Source organism: Echinops telfairi, unplaced genomic scaffold (genome assembly GCF_000313985.2).
Source record: "Echinops telfairi isolate 266 unplaced genomic scaffold, ASM31398v2 ScPeMD7_23;HRSCAF=83, whole genome shotgun sequence".
Lineage (NCBI taxonomy): Eukaryota > Metazoa > Chordata > Mammalia > Afrosoricida > Tenrecidae > Echinops > Echinops telfairi.
In genome coordinates, this window is record NW_022103920.1 from 87,892,597 (window position 1) to 87,912,909 (window position 20,313).

At 53.0% G+C, this 20,313-nt stretch overlaps 1 protein-coding gene across 2 annotated transcripts in view; it reads right to left on the reverse strand.

Moving 5' to 3' along the window:
* Positions 1–472: 472 nt before the first annotated feature.
* The window catches only part of NOD1 (nucleotide binding oligomerization domain containing 1), a 68,178-nt gene continuing 48,337 nt past the window's right edge, over positions 473–20,313 (reverse strand). For both annotated transcript variants that reach the window (XM_004702857.2, XM_045288954.1), the window contains exons 5-12: positions 19,131–19,214; positions 16,454–16,537; positions 15,706–15,789; positions 13,440–13,523; positions 12,793–12,876; positions 10,072–10,155; positions 5,740–5,823; positions 473–1,549 (exon numbers count right to left, since the gene is read on the reverse strand). In XM_004702857.2, the coding sequence (XP_004702914.2) occupies positions 1,477–1,549; positions 5,740–5,823; positions 10,072–10,155; positions 12,793–12,876; positions 13,440–13,523; positions 15,706–15,789; positions 16,454–16,537; positions 19,131–19,214 (661 nt within the window). In that variant the 3' untranslated portion in view covers positions 473–1,476. The remainder of the gene's footprint in view (positions 1,550–5,739; positions 5,824–10,071; positions 10,156–12,792; positions 12,877–13,439; positions 13,524–15,705; positions 15,790–16,453; positions 16,538–19,130; positions 19,215–20,313) is intronic.

A 20,313-nucleotide genomic window follows, 5' to 3' on the forward strand; every position in this document is an offset into this window, starting at 1 on the left:
GAACTGCCCCTGGAGGCTCAAGCCTCCCAGCCTCAGTGGGTCACAGGCCCACCGGGATTCTCACCCCCAGGAACTAGCAGCCCAGGGAGGTGCTGGGTGTCGAGCCTGGCCTGCCAGGGCCTACCTAGTGGCAGGGGCCTTGACATCTGGCCAATTCAACAGATCCTGACCTCAACCTCCTCAGGCCCACAAGGAGTTCCTCAGAGAAGCCACCGGGCATTTTCAGAGGCCAGACAACAGCCCTCAATGCTGCTTTGCCCTTTTCTGCCCTGAGGGAGGTGGAGAGGCCTGTAGAGGGTCAGCCTGACAGTGCCCAAGCCTTTCCCTCGCCAGACCTCTCCTCAGCACACACCGCTGTCCCACCTGGCATGGTGGGTGCCTGTGCTGTGGAGGAACTCAGAGGGACACAGAGCTCAGGGATTACGGTGTGCCTGCCAGGCCGTCTTAGAAATCTCAGACTTGAGCAAGGAGAACGAGTGTTTTCAGTATTTTATTAACAAATGAATGAGCAATAGAAGTGGTTGTCTGGGAGGGCCCCTTCTTCCCTGCATGGAGCATCTACTTTGCACCCTCCTTGGCGGCCAACATCTGACGGACATGTTCTGTTTGTTTTCAGGCTGCTTGGCCCCCACCCTCTTCCCCTCTCAGCAAAGCAAGGGCAAGAGGGAGAGGGACTTCCCGCCCGATTCCAGGGACACCAAGGCCACCCTGCCTGCTCCTTCTGGAGGACAGGATCGGTGTCACTTCTCCCAGTGGCAGGGCCCCTGGTTCAGGGTACTTGACCTTCCAGGGAGGTCGGACTCAGCACGGGTCCAGTCTCTTAGATCAGCTAAGAGGGCAGTCTGCGACCGCTGTCAGCTGACATGAGCCTCCAGGACAAAAACAGAAAGCTGGGATGCGAGGCCTCTGCATGGCAACCATTTCCCTCTCAGCCTTGGGGGAGTCTGACCCCCACCAGGGAAACGGCAGCTGAGTGGGGCGTCATAGGAGCACACCAGGGAGCGCGGAGGAGGAAGGGACAGTCTTGGGCTAATACACCTTTGGTTTGCCCCCAGCACCTCTTCTCCCCAGAAGCCAAGTCCTCACATCTCCAATGACAACATCGGTCACTGGTCACTTGCTCCCAGCCCTCGGTCCTTTGTACGAATGGACCGGAAGGTGGCCGCCTCTGTGCTCCTCAAAGTCTCCTTCCTCCAGCCACAGGTGACAATCACTGACGACCTTCACGCTGCATTTACAAGATCTACAACAGGTTTCTACAAAGTTCCAACTGCTGCTTAGTGGGTTTGCCCCAAACCAGGGGTGTGCAGGAGAAGATGCTGTGCTGTCATCAAGGCAGTTGGACACACACACACACACACACACACACACATACACACACACATGCAGACCCCCTGTAGGAGGCTCCCAACGAGAGGGCTGTGGAACAGAAGTCTCGGAGTCTCCGTGAGCGAGGCGGCCCAGGGCACCCAAAGCTCAGAAACAGATGAGGCGCTTTTCAGCTTCAAACATCTTGGCCTCTTCTGGCTTGAGCAAGTTTCCATTTAGGCTGTTGATGTGGAGAAAAACAAAACAAAACAAAAACCACGAGTGAAATGTTGGGGGCTTGCACCCTTCTTCCCAGCATGTCTCTCTAGCCCACTCTCGTCACGGGACCTTATGGTTTAGAAGTCTAGTCAGTCACCTCCCGGACGTCTGCCCTGCAGCTCTCCCAAAGTGACCACGTCTCCCTAAGCTGCTGACCCTGTGATGGTCTTTCTCCAGGACCCCCCACCCAGGGAAGGGTCGCTACTTATCCAGCTGTGGAAGCTAGAGCCTGGGGTCGACCTGAGCACTTGTGCCTCACCTTTAAGCAATCACAGTTCTTTTGTTAGCCCCCCTAAATGTCCCTAGAGGAGCCCCTGGTGGCATAGTGGTTCCGTGTTGGGCTGCTAACTTCAAGGTCAGCAGTTCAAAACCACTAGCCACTCCATAGGAGACAGGGCTTTGTACTCCCATAAAGAGTTACAATCTGGGAAGCTGACCAAGGGCAGTGCTACCCTGTCCTGTGGGGTCACTATGAGCCAACATCAACTCAAAGGCAGTGAGTTCTTTGGGGTTTTTTGGAAATGTCCTCAAATTGCTCTCTGGGAGTGCTCCATTTCTTCACCACCACCACCACCACCACCTGGACTGAACACCCAGTCTCTCTCCTCAGGATCCTGCCAACCGTCCTCACCCCCATCAAGTCCCTTCTAGTCTTCATAGTGCAGTCTGAGCACCCCTCTTCTGCTTAGCACCCTTCAGGGACTTCCCATTGCTGGCAGGATCAAGAACAAATGCTTATGGCGACCCACAGCAGCCTTTGAACAGGGCCTGGTCCCCTGAGGTCACACAGATAGAACACAGATCTTTCATGGCCTCTCTCTACCTATCCCCCAACTCCCGTCACCTGCTTACAGTTGTGTGCGAACAGCATGTTCTCCCTGCCTTAGAGCCTTTGTAGATGCTGTTCCCTCTATCTGGGATGCGCTTCCGGCTCGCTGCCTTATCCCTTATCCTTCGTGGCTTAGTTTAAATACTGCTTCCTTAGGAAGACCCCAAACCAAACTCACTGCTATCATGCGCCTATAGGACAGGGTAGAACTGCCCCTGTGGGTTTCCAAAACGAACTCTTTCTGGCAGTAGAAAGCCTCATTTTTCTCCCCAGAGCAGCTGCTGGTTTCAAACTGCTGACCTTGTGGTTAGCAGCCCCAAAGGTAACCACTATGCCACCAGGCCTTTAGGCTGGCCCTGAAAGCTCATCCTGTTGGTGCCTCTCCTAGCTTTCCCCTGGACAGCACCATTATCCTAAGTAATGCATTCCCCCCATTCCCCACCCCTCTCTTTACTCTGTAGCTTCCCTCACTAGGTGGTAAGCCCATGAGGTCACAGAACTGGGCACATTCCAACACCCTATTGTTTGATGGATGATTGAGGACGTGGCGCTGATCGCTGGGACACCCCAGTGGCCAGGACACCGTCCCTGACCCTCCAGGAGCTCGCAGTCTGCGGGAGACAGCCTTGGGAAAACGGTCAGTGCTACACTCATGATGTCACACAGCATGTCTCACTGGTGACGTGAAGGCAGCACTCACCAAGGGGCTTCAGACTCCAAAGGCTTGTCACTGGGACTGGGGCGAGGTATAAATGAATGTCCACAGGATAATGAACCCAAGGGGGGGGGGGCTCAGTGCATCTCAGTCACCGATGTCGCCAAACAGAGCTGCTCCCTGACTCCAGCTCCCCCCCCACTGAACAGAGCCCAGGCCCAGGGGCCCACACTGCCGGCAATTCACTCTGGGCAGCTCTGGGGACCCGCCACACACTGGATGGCAGACAGTCTCAAGGACAACACTCCAGCCCTGCCCTCTGCCCCCCTGCAGGCTCTCCCCACCACCCCTACACACATGCCACCTCCACTCCTCTGGCGCTAAAGATCCTGCCCATTGGGAGGATTCCTTGGGTTGGAAGAAGAGGAGAGCGAGCGTGTGCATATTTTAAAGCTTGACCTAACGAAAGCAGCTTCTTACCCTCACCTCTCTCCAGGGCCGCTTCTGAGAAAAATAAGGGGCACATGTCAACTTGCACATTTGCACTGGAGCCTGCCTGCCGCCTGCCTCTTCCTCTCAGCCTGTGGTGTCTGAGCCACAGCAGGAACAGGAAACGGAGCAGGACTGACTGGGCCAGGGGTCGGCTGTGTGAGGGTAGCTGGCTGGAGAGAGAGGCTGACGACCATCCCCTTCGCTTCAGGCTGCCTTTCAGGGCAAGGCTCTTGGGCAAGTATGCCCAGTGCCCCCCAGCAGTCCCGACGAGTCTGCCTCCGTTGTCTAGGGCAATGTTGTTCGAAAGGGGGCTGTTTATTTTACTGTAACCCCAAAATGAGCATCACATTTTGCATTTTGAATCAGCAAGCACACGGAGCCCAGGTACCGAGATGCACGGCCAAGATAAAAGGTGAGCAGTTATTCTCCACAGCAGTTTCCTGTTCGTGGGTGGGGTTTCTTTGGTAAGACTGGTCGACGCCCACCAGGCTGACTTTAGGTTCCCCGAAGCAGTTTCCAAAGCTTTAGCTTCAGAAACCCCTGAGCACCAGCTTCGGAGGAAAATCAAGGCCAAGTGTCATTTCCAAACAGTTCTGAAGCTGGCCTATGCCCCCGCCCCCCTTCCCGCCTGTTCTAGTCACGCTGAATCATGAACAGGAAGTGGAGCCTTGGCCGGATCAGGCAAGGGGTCATCTGAGTGAGGGCGGCAAGGGAGCAAAGCTCCCTGCTTTGGGCTCTTTTGTCTATGCAACAGCAAACCAGACGCACCCACTCACTGCCAGCAAGTGGCCAGTCTAGGAGACAGAGGAGAAACTGCCCCTGTTGGTCTCCAAGACTTCAGGTCCTTACAGGAGTAGAAAGTTTCATCTTTCTGCCAGTGCACAGAAATGCTCCCCGGTAGCTGATGACGAACTGAGCGCTTGGGTTCACCATGAGGGGGCCTGTGTACTTCAATATAGCCTGTGACCTCTACCCAGCTGCAATCTCCACATGGGCCTGCGCCTCCCTCTGTAGGGCAGGCCTAGAGCCGATGGAAAATTCCTACAGATGAGTCCGGGTTCGGGCCCACAGAGCTGGTACCAACCAAACCCCCTGCTCTCAGCTCAGAGACACCAGCACGTCAGGGGCTGTATCTCCAACACCTGACCCGTGCCTGACACAAACAGGACACCCAATATATTCCTCAGGCACCCCTACGAGCCCGCCTCATCCAGGCAATTACATCATGAAGGGGGGTGGGTGAGGTAGATAGTTTATTGTGCCAACCTGGCCGCTAAACACATGTGGGATTAATTGAAGGGCGGAGAGATAAATGGCTTGGCGAGCCTCGCCTCTCTTGTCTCTTGCTCTTTAATCATCAGACCAGTGTGCGGCTGCCTTGCTTGTTCTGTGCCTCAATTTGCAAGCTACGCTATCTGTGGGACAACTAACCTGTGGACTGTGTGGCTGTAATTTGAGGTTCCTTCAAGACCTGCTTCGCCACACCATTGGAATTTACATCTCTTGAGCTGGGGACTGTCGGACCCTGTTACGTGGCTGACTGTTGGTGACCTGCCTTGCTGTTTGCTGCCTGTGCCTACAGAGGACGACCCGGCGGCCCTCAAGACTTGAAGGACTGCTAGTGTCTCACAACTGTCTCACGGAAGTGAGTTGCACTGAGCTATTTGTACTGCTTTATAATTTAATTAACTGTTTATTTCTTATGTTATCTATCTATCTAGCTGTATAAATACATATATAATTATTAGCAGTCTGGTTTTGTTTCTCTAGAGAACCCTGTCTAACATAAGGGGGGTGTCTTAGGGGAGGTGAAGGAGAAGGGGTCTCATTGTGGTGTGAGAGTGCATGGGGTGGTTCCCCCCCAGTAGCTTCAGCAAGTTCTTTAAGCAGAAACAGGAAGCGGAGAAAGATGCTAAGTCAGCTGCAGCCCAACTTGGAGCACCAGGCAGGCGAGCAGAGCCGTGGAACCAGGTGGCCGGGCCGCGCTCTTGTTTCTCTTCCAGAGGGGGAACCTCGGCCCATCTCACTGCGGGTCAGCCTCCATAGAAAGGAAGTAACAGCGCAGGCAGGCAAGGTTGTGGGGACCCATGAGCGCTGCAGGAGAAGGGGCTGCAGAGTGGACTGGCACTGTCGTCACTGTGCTGACGTCAAGGGGGGTGGGGGTGGGGGCCCTTACCAGATCTCCACTATGCCGGTGTTCCTCGGCAGGGCCTCTGCCAGCTGTGTGGCGCCCTTGGCTGTGATCTGGTTCTGGATCAGCCTGAAAGAACATGCCAGTGTGAGACGCAGCCTCCGAGTGGACGGTGCTCCCTGGGTGAGTCTTCCTTGTGCGTCGATGCACAGAAATGCACACTGTCTAAGAAACTTTCCACTGGCTGCTGCTACTCCCCCCACCCCCATCCCTAGGGACCCCTTCTCCCTGGAAACCCCTCTGGCTTATGTACAGAGGCAGGCAGGGGAGACTCGTTGGTCATGATGAGGACTACCCGTTTCATTAGCAAGCTGTCAGGGGTAAGGGACAGGGGAGGACTGGGTCCACATGACTTGTCTAGGCTAGATCCACTCAAATAAAACCAGCGTAGCTTTGTATAGATTTCTATGGAGAGCAGAACACATCTGTGTATCCACAGGTAGGTAGTATCGTACATGACTAGGAACAGGGCATTTGTATTACTTGATCAGCTAATCACCAATGCTTCAAGGTTCACCTGCCCGAACCACAAAGTCTGTGAAAGGGATCAGGCAAACTGGCACAGGTCCAGGTGGCTAGGGGAAAGCACAGCTGCTTTGTAAGTGAAGTAGCTGCCAGCTGCCCCTTCTCCCCTTCCCTGGGGGGTGGGGGGACCTAGAGGTTTCTGAGAAAGCCCCAGGCCCTGCCCAACATCCAGGAGGGGGGGAGGAGAAACAGTTCTCAGGTGCAGCCACTCCTGGGGCCCAGTGGAAAAGCATCCATTTCATTTCATCCCTGACTTCGGGCGGCAGGAGCCCTGGTGGCATTGTGGGTTATCCATTGGTCTACTAAACAAACGGCCAGAAGTTCAAAACCACCAGCTGCTCTATGGAAGAAAGAGGAGGCCTTCTATTCTCGTAAAGAGTTGGCAGTCCTGGAAACCCACTGGGAGCAGCTCTACTCTGACCTACAGGGTCACGGTGAGTTGAAATCGGCCCGGTGGCAGTGAGCTATGTCAGGTGACAATGACCAGTGTGAAACAAAAGTGGCAGAGGTGGCCAGTAAGGCCAGGAAACTCCCACAATGCTCATCAGAGCCTTGGGGCTTCTCACTCAACCAGGAAGTTAAGTGCAGCTGGAGGCAGCAATGTGTGGACTGTGCCTCCCAGGCCGACGCCTGGCTGTTGGCAGACTAAGGCTCGTGCCACATCTGACCCTGAGAGAGCCAGGGCACCGACCCACGAAGGGCCTCTTACTATGCTGTTGTGAGGGCTGCAGCCAGCACCATAGGGTCTACACATCAAGAGGGGCAGGATAGTACAGTGGTTAACAAGTTCCCTGCCCCCAACTCCCACTTTTCAGTTGTGAGGCTCTGAAGAAGGAAATTTAGCTACCTGCATCTCAGTGTCTTGCCTGCCAAGTAGAAATAATTATCCAAGTACCTTCGCTATAGGTATGTGGTGCTCCACTGGGAAAGGAGGCATGACGCGGTATTTAGCTCTTGGCACCCTTGCAGCACAGGACCCCTACCGGTGGCACCACTGCAGCTGGGACCCCACACTCCCAACCACCCCTCTCATAGGCTGGCACCCCTGAGTTCAGGGATACAGATGACAACCTTCCAGTAAATATGACCTCAAGTGCAGCTTGGGCATTTCTTTCCGAAAGGAACAAAAATCAGAATCCAGAAGTAGACAGAGATTCACATTCAGTCAAATGCCCCAGGTTTCCAGTCAACACCATCCAGGTGGTAGCCCTTCAAACCACCGACATGCATCTTGTGGGGGCCAAGACTGGGCAAGGGGCCAGCTAGGAAGCTAGTACCTCATGTGCCTATAAAGCTTGTCAGTGCTCAGGCACTCCATGCCTGGCGGGCAGACATTAAAGAGGGTCGGCGTGCACGCCGCATGCATGAATGAGGCAGCATCCCCTTTTCTATATCTGTTCTGACTCTGGCTCCTAGGGGAGGGCATAAAAGAAAGTGAAAACAAACAAGGAAATATAAAAGGAGCAGAGTCTGTCTGGGTTTGTTGCTTTGTTTTTAAGAAATTGACAAGGTAATCCTGAAAGTTCAAATTCAAACGCAAGGGGTCAAGAGTACTCAAAGCAATCTGGAAAGGACTCGCTGGAGCGCTCCCACTTCCTGATGTAAGAGCCCACACAAAGCTGTAGTAATCAAGACACTGCGCTCCTGGCATAGGGACAGACAGTAGAATAGAATCGTCTAGAAACCCGTCCCTCTGCTTTTGATCAATTGGTTTTTTGAAAAGGGTGCCAAGACAATTCAGTGGAAAAGAATACTCTTTTCAACAAATGATACTGAGGTACCAGACAGCAACACACACAAAAAATGAAATTAGAACCCTTACCTCACGCCATCTTTTTTGAAACATAACTAAAACTGGACCAGGACGTAAATGTAAGAGTTAAAGTGATAAAATTCTTAGAAGAAAGCAGAATTTTAACTCTTCGTGACCTTGGGTTAGGGGATGCTTCCTCAGCTATAGCATCAAAAGCACAAGCAACAAAGAAGAAATAAAACTGGATTGACCCTCATCCAACTTAAATAAGCAAAAAGGTAAGCCACAAGATGTGAGGGAAAAATTGCAAATCGTATGTGATAAGGGTGTAGTATCCAACTCAATAATAAAAAAGAATTCTATGGGTATAAAAATTAAAACCAAAAGAAGAAGGGAAAGGAGAAATAGGTATTTCTCTAAGAAGAAACACAAATGGCCAACACGCACATGGAAAAACGGCATCCTTCACCATTAACCCACTGCCATCAGGTTGATTCGAACTCGCAATGTCCCTGCAGAGGGCTTCTGTGCATGAAGACAACCTCATCTTTCGCCTGTGGAGCAGTTGGTGGGTTTGAACTGCTGACCTTGCAGTTAGCTCAATACTTACTCCACAGCGCAACCAAAGTGCCTTTTCTGAATCATTAACCAAACTCACTGCCATTGAGTCGATTCTGACTCATAGCAACCCATAGGGCAGAGTAAAACTGCCTTTTTGGTTTTCTAAAACTGCAAATCTCTATGGGAGTAGACAGCCTTATCTCTCTCCCATTCAAACTGCTGCCCTTGTGTTTAAAATGCTGCCCTTACACTTAAGCAGGCCGATGAATAACCCACATGCCTTCACCTAGCTAGTCACTAGTCCTTGGGAAAAGCAAAGTAAATACGACACTGAGATGCCACTTCAACACACGAGAATGGCTACCATCTCTTGGCAGTTCATTAAAAAAAATGGGGAGAATCTGCAGCAAGCAGAAGCCTCATGCATCGCTAGTGGACATGTATTGTGGGTACAGCTGCTGTGCAAGCAGTCTGACAACTCCTCAGAAAGTTCAACATCGACCTTTCCTACAACCCAGCCATTCCTAGCTCTGGATGCGATAGAATTGAACGCCTGGCCACACACAAATGGGTACACAGATGTTCAAGTCTACTTGCCATATAGCCCCAAAGTGATAGCCAACCAAATGTCATCCACAAACTAACGAATGGACAGACCAAATGGAAAACGACTCAAATGGATAAACGCAAAGGAATATTATTCACACATAAAAGGCAATGGAAGTAGTGGAATGTGCCACAGCTAGGCTGAAGCTTTTCAAGGTTATATGAAATATCTAGAATAGGCCAGTGCACACAGTTCGCTGGCGGGTGCCCAGGGGTGCAGAGAGGGGGAGAATGGGGAGTTGTTGTTCTGGGGCTCCTGCATTTCTGTTTGGGCTGATGAATTTATGGAAATATGAGAGGGCTTCAAAAAAGTTCGAGGGAGAAATGGAATGAAAAGATGATGCCATTTTTCCGTGAACTTTTTGAACCCCGCTGGTAGACGGTGGTGATAAATGCGCAGTATGTTGAAAGTTACCCCACAGGATTTCACATGTTTAAAACAATAATTAAAATGAAACAAGTTTCACTATACACATCTTACCACAATAAAAGAAAAGGGAATGAAGTTCTAATACATCCTACAACGCGTAGGGACTTTGAAAATATACTCAGTCTAAGGGCCAAACACACAAAAATCATATTATGATATGACTCCATCTATATGAAATGCCCAGAATAGGCAAATCCAGAGACAGAAAGGGGATCCGTAGTGGCTAGTCGCAGTGGTGGGGTGTGTGTGCGGCACGTGTGTGTGACTGCTGATTGGAGTGGTGACAACCTTCCTGAATTCGTGACGATGGTGGTACCACCTTGTGAATAACACAACAAAAATCGCCAAATGGCACCCTGTAAAGGGTGGCTTTCCTGGGATATGAGTTTGTATCTGAACAGAGACGGACGAGGAGTCGGACATTCTAGTTCCCTTGAGTTACCATAAATGTGTCAGCGTCTGGTTCACTCTCAGCATTTCAGCAAAGTTCTCAGCCACTTCGTCGTTGAGCTCGTTTTTGGTCAGCCTGGAAAAGAAAGGCGTGTTTCCTCTGCAGCAGGGCCCCAGCCTGGGTCTGTCCGGCGAGGACTGGTGCCCACCGGTCCAGAAGGAGCAAACACTAGCCAGGGTCAAGCCCAACCTTTCAGCCCCTGGGGTGGTTTTAAAAGCCTTACAAACTCACTGCCATCCAGTCGAGGCAGACTCCTAGTGACCCTACAGGACGGGAGAAGCACCCTGGTTTCCGGGACAGTAACTGTTTATGGGAGTAGAAAGCCTCTTCAGTGATGAATTTCCCAGCCTCCCACCACAAAGCCACCTAATCTCCCCGCCCCACCCACAGTCTTTGTTGAGCCCACAGATTTCACAGAAAATGGAGGCCTGATGCCTGTTTCTCAGGTCCCCCCCACCCCTCCAACGTCCCTTGACCACCACTGACTGTGCCACCGAAGCCAGCTATGTGGAGATGGCATGCCTCGCAAAAGCCTGCCAAGCCCCCGTCCCAGTGCTCAGTGCTCTTCCTGATCAAGTCTCAAGAGATGAGCCTGCTAAAACGGGGGGAGCATATGGAAGAGAAGTTCACATTCTTACTGAACCCACGAAGACCGGAGGTGCCCCGAATCTGATGTCCTCAGATCATCTTCACACTTGGGACAGGAAGTATCCCTTAAAGCCATCCGCCCTCTGAGGTCTCCCTGTGAGCTACATGGGCTTGGGTCTCCATCAGTATTAGGAGGGAGGCCCCAGGCAGGCAGCTCGATTTCTCTGGGCCCCAAGTCTGCTCATCTGTTCCTGTGAGCGGTCACGCGGGCAGCCCCAGGTTACAAGTGAGATCCATTCCTAGCTTTGCCTTTAAAATTTTGCAGGTAAGTTGAGCCAGATGCACACGGTTCTATAGCCTTACTTGTCCCAGTGGCGTGGGGAGTGAGGCACTGATTAGAGCCACAAGGTGGGCAATTCAAATTCGCCAGCCTCTCCTCAGGAGAAAGCAGCGGCTGTGTGCCCTCATCCAGATTTACAGCCTCCAAAACCTTAGGTCGGAATTGACTTAGTGGCAGTGGGTTTAGTGCATGAAAAGGCCCCAAGCATTTTCCACGACTTATAAATTGCACGTGGAACAGGTGATGATGGTGACGGAGGATTTATGGGAGTACGAGCAAATTTACATCGCACGAAAGGAGAAGTAGGCAGTAAGGGTTGGCCTTGAACCCTGCCCTATAGGGTTGCTGATTCAGCATCGAACTAGATGCCTGTGCATGAGTGAGTAAATGAGTAAGGAGTGAGGAGTGAGTGAGTGTGTGGCTGTCTGTCTGAGAGTCGGCCTGCATCCCTGTGGATCTGAATCTACGTAGGAAAAAGACCTACAGGAAAACAGGTCATGGGAGATCTTTTCGCTTCCTGCTCTTCCAACTTCAATGTTTGGCGTTTTTGAGGTGCTTTTGAGGGGAAGAGAATGAAAGTTGCTATCACGCCGGCAGGTGTGATCAGAACTCTCATTACAAAATGCTAACTTCATCGCTTTAGGTAACGAATATAGCAAATCTAAGGTGACCAGATTTTAACATTGGTAAAGTGGGACACCATTGATAAAACTCATATCCTGGCGAAATAGCCACATGGCAGCCAAAAACCTTATACCCTAGCTTGTCGTGCATTCTTTCCAAAAATCGGGACTTTTTCAAACGCTGCAGGACATGGGACAAATTGTTAAAAACTGGGACTGTCCCGCCAAAAGTGGGATGTCTGGTCACCTTAAGCAAATCCCTACTGAGCTGAGAGTGGAGGGTCTATTGAAGCTACACACTATTGAAGGAGGGGTGCTTCAAAAAGCCTGTTGGGGGGGGGGATTTGCTTTTCACTCTGTTTTTCCACAACCTTTTTGAAGTCTCCATGGGCAAATGCCTTACACCTTAGAAGCGGATGACACAATAAAGTAATTTTTTAAAATATAATTTTTTAAAAGTGGTTAAAAGGGGTGGGTGGTGGTGGGACAGAGTGCCCTGCCAGGAGGTGGGAGGCAATATTCGGTCCCGGCATGCTGCGGGGAGGCCCTGGGCTGCCTGCGTCAGGAGGCCAAATCCCACTGGGGAGTGCTGGGCAAGGGTGGGGGGCGGGCAGAAGAGAGGCGGCAGCTAGAGAGAAGATGGCTGCTGGCCAGGGGCAGGGAAGCAGGCCTCCTTGAGCGTGTCCCCTGAGGACACCCGGACCACTCCGACCGCTGATGTTCTGGTTTCCCCGTGGCCCCCAAGGGCAGCCATACGCTCTCTCACCCATGCCCCTGGGGCCCAGTTCCTGCTTCTGGAAACCAGTATGCTCTTCTCTAGGAGAGATGAAAAGGGCCCTGGTGACCTGATGGCTCAAGTGCTTGGCTGCTAGCCCAGAGGTCGGCGGTTCAAACCCACCGGCTGCTTCCCAGGAGACTGATGTGACAGCCTTGGCAACCCCATGGGGTCGTTCTGCTCCAAACCGCAGCCTCGCCACAACGCAGAACCAACTCAGTGGCAGTGGGCTGTTTTAGGGGAAAAGGAAATGACCAACCCTACTTTGAGGAAAGGCTGAGAGCCTGTCCAATCAAGAGGCAGCTTTTCAGGTCAGAGTTTGGGTGGGACGCAGCCCCTGGAGTGATTCCCGAGACCCAGCCCTTCAAAAGGAGTCTGGCCATTACCAGAAGATCCTCAGAGACGTGTTCCGCTGCAGGGCTCGCGCCAGGCTCTTTCCTCCTTCCGTGGAGATGCCGTTGAACGCCAGGCTAGGAAGAAAACACTGGACGTAGATTCTCAGAGGCACCGCTACACTCGGCTTGGGCTTCGGCCACCAAAGATGCCACTGGATGGCTTGCAACAAGAAGCCGGCAGGCTTCGCTGCTCCAGAGCCCACACTCAGAGCATGAGGACCAGCAGAAGGCTGCTTCAGGGGCATCGGGGAGAGTCGGCCCCCGGCTCAGTTCCTCAGGGTTCTACACAAGGACATGCTGGAGCCTGAGGGCGCCCCCCAACCCCAATGAGACCTGGAGATATTCCTTCTCTCTTTATAAAGAAGCAGTCCTTGCTCTAGGCACCCTCCCCATCTTGGACTCCCCTTTGGGGACATGGGCAAGTGGGAGGCACCCAGGTTCTGGGATTCTGTTCTGCCAGGGACCTGACCGAGGGCTGGGGAGAAGCAGGTGGGTCCCAGTGCCAACCTTCTCCCCCCACCCCACCCCCCCTGGCACCTCCACAGGCTCACCCACCAAGAGGCATCCACGTGGCCCCATGTCGGTCACGGTCCCTGGTGAGTGCCCTGGAGCCAGTGGGGTTTGGGAGCAGCGGTTACCTCAGGTTGGTCAAGCTGGGGTGGTTCCTCAGAGCCTCTGCGAAGGCCTTGGCTCCTTCATCGCCGATTGTATTGCCCCACATCCTGGGGGCCGGCAAGACAGTGAGAGGCAGACCCCATACAACACAGCACCGCCACCGCCTCCCCTTAATTTTCTGCCAATGGCCCGGCCGATGGCATACTCAACAGGCAGGTGTTTTTTTGTCCCGTCTCTGTGCCCCAAAGACTAATTTCTGACCCCAGCCTCCGGGGGCTGCTGTGGACTGATTTGGGGGTGATGATGAGAGTAAAGTGCAGTGGATGGCTTGTGGGAAGCCGATGAGCAAGCTTTCGGGGGGTGGGGAGCAGCTGTTGGGGAGGCTACTTTTGGGGCTGTCTCCAGAAAGACACAAGCTGCATCCCACCTACTGAGGGTCAAGGGGGCTGCAGCTTGGAAGGGAGGTGCTGTGCAGGGGACGCCCTTCGGGCAGTGTGTGTGTGAGGGGTGGTCCCAGCTAGCATTCCACGAGGCACCGACAAGGAAGTTCGCACATTCAGAAACCACATCAGCAGCGTTCCTTGCACATGAAGGGCATGACCAAACCATGCTCTGCGGACCGGTGCAGTCTCGGTGGGGTGGTTACCACGACCAAGCAGATAACCTGAGCGGATCAGGCTCTGCCACCTTCTACTGCGAGACCTGACCTGAGGGGAGTCGCACAACCTCTTCAGCTCAGCTTCCTCATCGATAAGTAGGGAGGGTGAGAGGGCCTTCATGCAATGGGCTATCTGCATTAATGAGTTTGAAAGTGCTCTGATAACCAGACAAGGAGCAGAGCAAGCTGGCCTGGCGACTCACAGCAGGACTGTGGTCACCTCTGTGACATCCTCTCACCAAGAGTTACGGGCAGAATGGTACCCCTCGAAAGAGGTGTGGGGATCCTGACTTAACCTGTGGGTGTAATCCCCCAGGGAACAGGGTTTTCTTAGCAGAGTCCGTCAGGCATCATCAGACTAGGGAGCGTCCTGCAAGGAGTCTCTGACGGAGGAGGAGCAGCAGACGCACAGAGACAAGCGAACACACAGGAGGGAAGGCAGGCACCAAGCGGAGCTTGCCAAGGAAGCAAGGGACGCTGGGACCACAGGCGCTGGAAGAGATGAGGATCTTCCCCCAGAGCTGGTGCCCCGATCCGGACTCCTAGCTGCCTTGAAATCAGAGAGAATAAATGTCTAAGAACTTTCTTTTCTGGGTTATAGCACCACTAGGACACTCTGATATCAAGCAAGCTACCTGCCTGCACACCTCCACCGACAACCTGCTAAAACCCCCAGCAAGTACTGCCCGGAATAATAGCTTTCAGAACATTTCACTGGAGAAGTGTGGGTACTACAGAGCCGAGTGGTATCGATTTCTTTCTTTTCAATTTCCTAATGATACGGAAAACTACTCGTGGCACGAGAAGCAGGTGGGATACATTTCTGTACCTAGTTTCACCTCTACTGTATGTTAAAAAGTAAGGCAAGAGAGACAGGTGGTATGAGGACTAAAGGGAAGAGGAGGGGAGGTTGTTCAGTTGACTTCAAATGTTAGCAAAAATTACTTGTGACAACCTTTTATTTCGTGTTTCATATCTCCCAGTTTCCAAATAAAACGGTCTTTTTTTTATATCAGACAAAATGTGTATAACAATAGGAAAAGTTTTCAAAAGTCTCCATCCAATACCCCAACACAGAAGCCGCTGCTCCGGCATTGATTCAGTCTCCGAGCTACCCTGTGTGGGGTTCCTGAGACAGTAAATCTTTGCGGGGCAGGAAGCCTCGTCCTCCTTGGTGGAGGGTCTGTACCACTGGCCTTGGGGTTAGCTATCCAAATTTTAGCCCTCAGCACCCCAGGGTGCCCTTGGAAAGGAAGCCTCCATAGATAGACATCATCTTCTGAGAATATAGAGACCATCTGGTGGGAGCTTCCCACTAGGTCCTGGCGGGCCGGAAGCTCCCCCTCTGTGCTCTGTGACAGCACAGAGTTTTGCATGCCTCCAAGGGAAGTCCACATGATGTTACTTGTAACTGATCCCAGGCCTTCCTGTTCATTTCCCACAAGGAAGCAAGGGGCCCTTGAAGACCCCAGAGAGGCCACCTCCCCACAGCCACCTGGCCACAGTGTGCCCCTGGGGTCCTGTGACTGGATTTCTGCACAGAAACACCCAGCAAACTCACCTACTGCTGTAGGTTGTCACAGTCTCTCTCTCTCTCTCTCTCTCTCTCTCTCTCTCTCTCTGCCACTCACCCAATCTCCATGATTGAGCTGCTGTTCTTCACGGCCATGGCGAGACACCTGCCTCCTTCGCTTGTTATTTTGTTTAGTCCTAGCCTGCAGGGAGAAAGAGAGAGAGCTGTCAGGGACCGTCTGTCTCCTGTGTGTGTGGGGGGGGAGGGGGACCCCAGTGAAGGGCTGCCCACTTCCCCAGCACAAGAGCCCCTCCTTGAGGAGGTGTGGCTTCCTTGGGGAAAGGAGCCAGAGCTCAGAGCTTGGAGCTCAGAGGAAGCCAGCTCAGGAAGATTCCTTCCCAGAGGTTCAGCATATTGTGGAGAAGCATGGGGGGGCCTCAGGAGCTCCCTGGGGTTCTCTGCCAGGCAGACCCTTCCTTTCCACACGCAGGCAAGTTGCTCCCCTCGGTCCCTGCAGAGCGTCCAGGCTGGGCCAAGGCCAGCTCTCCGGCACCCTTTGCAGGACCCTTCTGTGGCAAGGGAGGATCCCGCTCTGGGCTGCGATTAGATCAAGGGGCAGACAGACCACCTCACGTCTCCTTGTCCAGGAGAGCTGGGAATGCCAAGCCTTCCTTGCGCACCCAGGCCAGGCGGTCCCTTCCGACCCACGACAGTCATCCGTTCTCTCATGTTCCACTCACAGAAGAGAAGAGGGGCTCAGGGGGGAAAGTGGTTACGGTGGCGCTTATTCTTCGAATGACCGAGGGAGGGGGTGGCCAAGAGAGGCCAAGGAGAGGACGCCCCCCCCCCGCCCCCACCCCACTTACTTCAGGTGTGTGAGGGTTTTGCATTCGTTCAGGATCTGGGCGATGTACTTGGCACCCACATCGGTGATCTGGTTGTTGTATAAGCTTTGAGAGAGAGCAGAGGTGGGAGATGGCGGAACTCCCAACATCACATAGTGACCCCGACTTCTGCAAATAAGTCAGTAGCCAAGCCCATTGCTGTCCAGTGGATACTGACGCATAATGACTTCACCAAAGGCCCAAACCAAACCCACTGCCATCGCCTTGGTTCCAACTCAAAGCCACCCTATAGGACAGAGTGAAAGGGCTTTGGGAGCCTCCAGAGACTAAGGATATCATTGTGGAAGCAGCTGGCTTTCCCCAAGAAGCAGCTAGTGGGTAAGAACACCCAGCCTTGTGGTTAGTGGCCCAGTGCTTATCCCCCAGCGCCACCAGGGCTCAACCACTTTCTTCAGCTCTATGACCTTGGGCAAGTGACTCAAGTGTCCTGTGCCTCCATCTCTCCATCTGTAATACCGGGGTAATCACTAAACCCTAGTGCTCTCACAGAGGACTATAGAGGAGAATTTTTAAAAATGATTATAAGAGAGAATGCAAAGCACTGAGACCAAGTGCTCACTAAATGGTGGGTCCTGGGTCTTAGGAGGTCAAAATCATCTTCAGAGGAAGAGGTTTCTAAAGCCGGGGCCTTCTCCGTGTCCCCCTCGTAGTTATCTCATCACGTGAGGGCAGTCAATGCAATGGCCAGGTAAGAAGTGGTTGGAGGCAGTGACTGGACGGAGGCTTGGAGCAGTCCTGACCACCCAGACCAGCAGAGCTGGGAAGGGCCATCTGCTCCATTGAAAGCTGAAGCCCTGGCTCCGATGTACAGAGCCAACAGCGGTATGCAGCTGGTTGGACTGGCCTCAGTCCCTTAGCTCAGACTCCAGAATCCGCTGACCCTGCCATTCTGACTCACAGCAACCCTCTACCGAGTTTCTGAGGCTGTACATCTGTCTGGAAGCAGACAAGCTCAACCTTTGTCTGGCGGAACATCTGGTGGGTTTGAACCACTGATCGACCTTGCTGTGAGCAATTCAGGGATCCGCAGCACCGGGCGTGGCACCGGTTTGTGGTCTTCGTTTATCCCACTTGGTTTGAATACTCACACATTAGCTGAGGAAATAGTACAGTATTTGAAAATGGGGTATTGCGCAAGACCCCATCAGGCATATCACTGAATGTGTGGTACATGCGTTGCATGCCCCTAGTGTGTGGTACACTAAGGTGACCAGATTTAAAGTGGGACACCATGTACCGAGGGGTGGGTGGGGGGGTGTCTTGATTAAAAATGTGGTATATATGGATCAAATAGACTGTTCCCTAGCTTGTCGTGCATTCTTTCCAAAAATCGGGACTTTCAAAAAATAACGCCAAAAATCGGGACTGTCCCGCCAAAAGCAGGACGTCTGGTCACCTTATGGTGCACACACTACATTCCAACTCATGTCTGCCCCCAATGGTTCTCAGTGAGGGTCTAGGAACCTCTAACAGTAAACCCTAACACAATCTTTTGATATTTATAAAACATGACCAACATCAAGCTGATGCCAACTCATAGCGACCCTAGTGAGGGTTTCTGAGACTGAAACCCACCACGGGAGCAGATAGCCACCCCTTTCTCCCCAGGATGGCTGGTGGGTTCCCCTTCTGACTTTGGGGTTAGCAGCCCAGCAAGAAAGCCTCTGAGTGACCCATTGCACGACCAGGGCCCTTTTGTGAACTGTACCCCTACCTGTTCTTGAATTTCCTCCTTAGTAACCTGTGGCAGCCCCACACCCACAGAACAAAATGCTGCCCAGTCTGTGTCATCCCAGGAGCGGTTATAGAGCCAACCATGTGACCCGCAGCAAGTCCCCTGGGTGATTTTTCAGCAGTCGGGCCCCAGGCCTTTCATCCTACTCCCTCTTCATCCGGGAGCCTCAGTGAGAGCCACTCCTCATCCCGGCAACGCGCAAGGCTCAGCTGACAGACCACGGGTGCAGCGGCCAGGAAAGACAGATTCCCGGTCTCCCTCCCTCGTGAAGATGAGAATTCTGCCACCGTCCTCTGTACAAAAAGTGCCTCCCGAGACCAGGATGCCAAGGAATCCTGATGGCACGGGGGATTAAGCATTGGGTCGCTAACCCCAACGTCCACATCCACCTGTGCTCCATGGGAGAAAGAGGAGGCTTTATGGCCTTGGAAACCCTGTGCAGTCATTCCACTCTGCCCTACCCCAAACCAAGCTCGCTGCCATTGACTGTCACTGAGTATGGGAGTAGAAAGCCCAGTCCTTCTTCCTCAGAGCTTCTGGTGGTTTCGAACTGCCGACCACACGGATCACAGCCCAGCGCATTACTACTACACCACTAGGGCTGATCTGCTGGTTCTCTGCCCTATCAGATGGCTATAAGTTGAACCCAATTCCATGGCAGTGAGATTTTGATGCCACTTTTACAGGGGAGGAGGGTAAAACGTGGTCAGGTTGTGCACTTGCTCAAATCGTAGACACAGGTCAAGCCGAGAGCAGAAGCAGGACTCTTAACCCCCGTCTAAAGATCCTCCCAGTGGCCCAGACTCTCTTCTTCAACCATCCTGGGACCCCACAATTAGAAATCTGCCGCTTTTCCGTGCGGGCTACTGTGCGATGGGCCCCATGTCCCCCAAAAGTGCTTACCCCAAGTACGTCAGGATTTTGTATTTGGTCAGCTCCTCGTAGAGCACCTTCACCCCGCTGTCAGTGACCTGGTTCACGCTGAGTCTGAAACACGGCAGGAAAGAAAAGTCAGACTCTTTGTGGAGCAGCTGTTCCTTCTGAAGAAGTCTTCATCCCACCGGCATCTGCCCAGCCAGCCATACCTGCCAGGGGGGCGGGGCAGGAGGGAAGGGGCAGCATCCCCACTCAGTCCCCACGGCTGGTAAGACTCTAGCCCAGCCCCATTCATTTCAAGAATGCCTGTGGGTGCTTAGGAGAACGTTGTGAGGGGCCCATGGGCCAGTCGGACCTTCTACATGGTTACAGTGAAGAGAGAAAACACCCCATCACTTGGGAGTGGGGCCAGTGCTGGGAGAGGTCCCACAGTGCACAAAACACCCGCAAGCACTGGTGCTGGTAGCTGAGGTGCTTAGCCCCACTCCTGACCCCTCCCCGGGGTTCCTTGCCTGGGTGCTCTGTGGGAGCAGCTCTGCAGGTCTTTCTGCGGTAGAGACACCTCCTGAGCTCAAACCACAGGCAACAGCCGGTCTTCCCCACAAGAACTGACCCACCCCAAGTGCCAACGGCACCCCTGTGCACAATTGCCCGGGCTGAACCTGACCTGCACCTATTGGTGACTGCTGTCTGGGGAAAGGCCAATGCCATCTCAGAGCCTCCTGAGGCCAGACTTATGAGGGCAGGATGGCGAACAGCTCCTGGACAAGGTGGCTGGGAAGCCTCCATGCAAACAGGCCATTTGAATGCACCTGATGCCATGCTGGGGTATGAGTTAGGCTGCCAACCGCAAGGTCCATCCCATAAGGAGACCCTGCCCAGGAAACCCCTGGGGGCAAACCTACTCTGTTCTCTGTGGTCTGTGAGTTGGAATGGGCTCGACGGTAGTGGGATTCAGTTGCAAATAAGCCCTGGTGGCATGGTGGGTTAGGCAGGGGTGCTACTAACCACAAAGTCGGTGGTTCTAACCTACTAGTCACCCCTTGGAAGAAAGATGAGGTTGTCAGCTGCAGTAAAGATTTAAAGTCTCCACAGCCCTATAGAGCAGGGGTCCTCAAAATTTTTAAACAGGGGCCCAGTTCACTGTCCCTCAGACCTGTTGGAGGGCCGGATTATAGTTTTAAAAAAAACTATGAATAAATTCCTATGC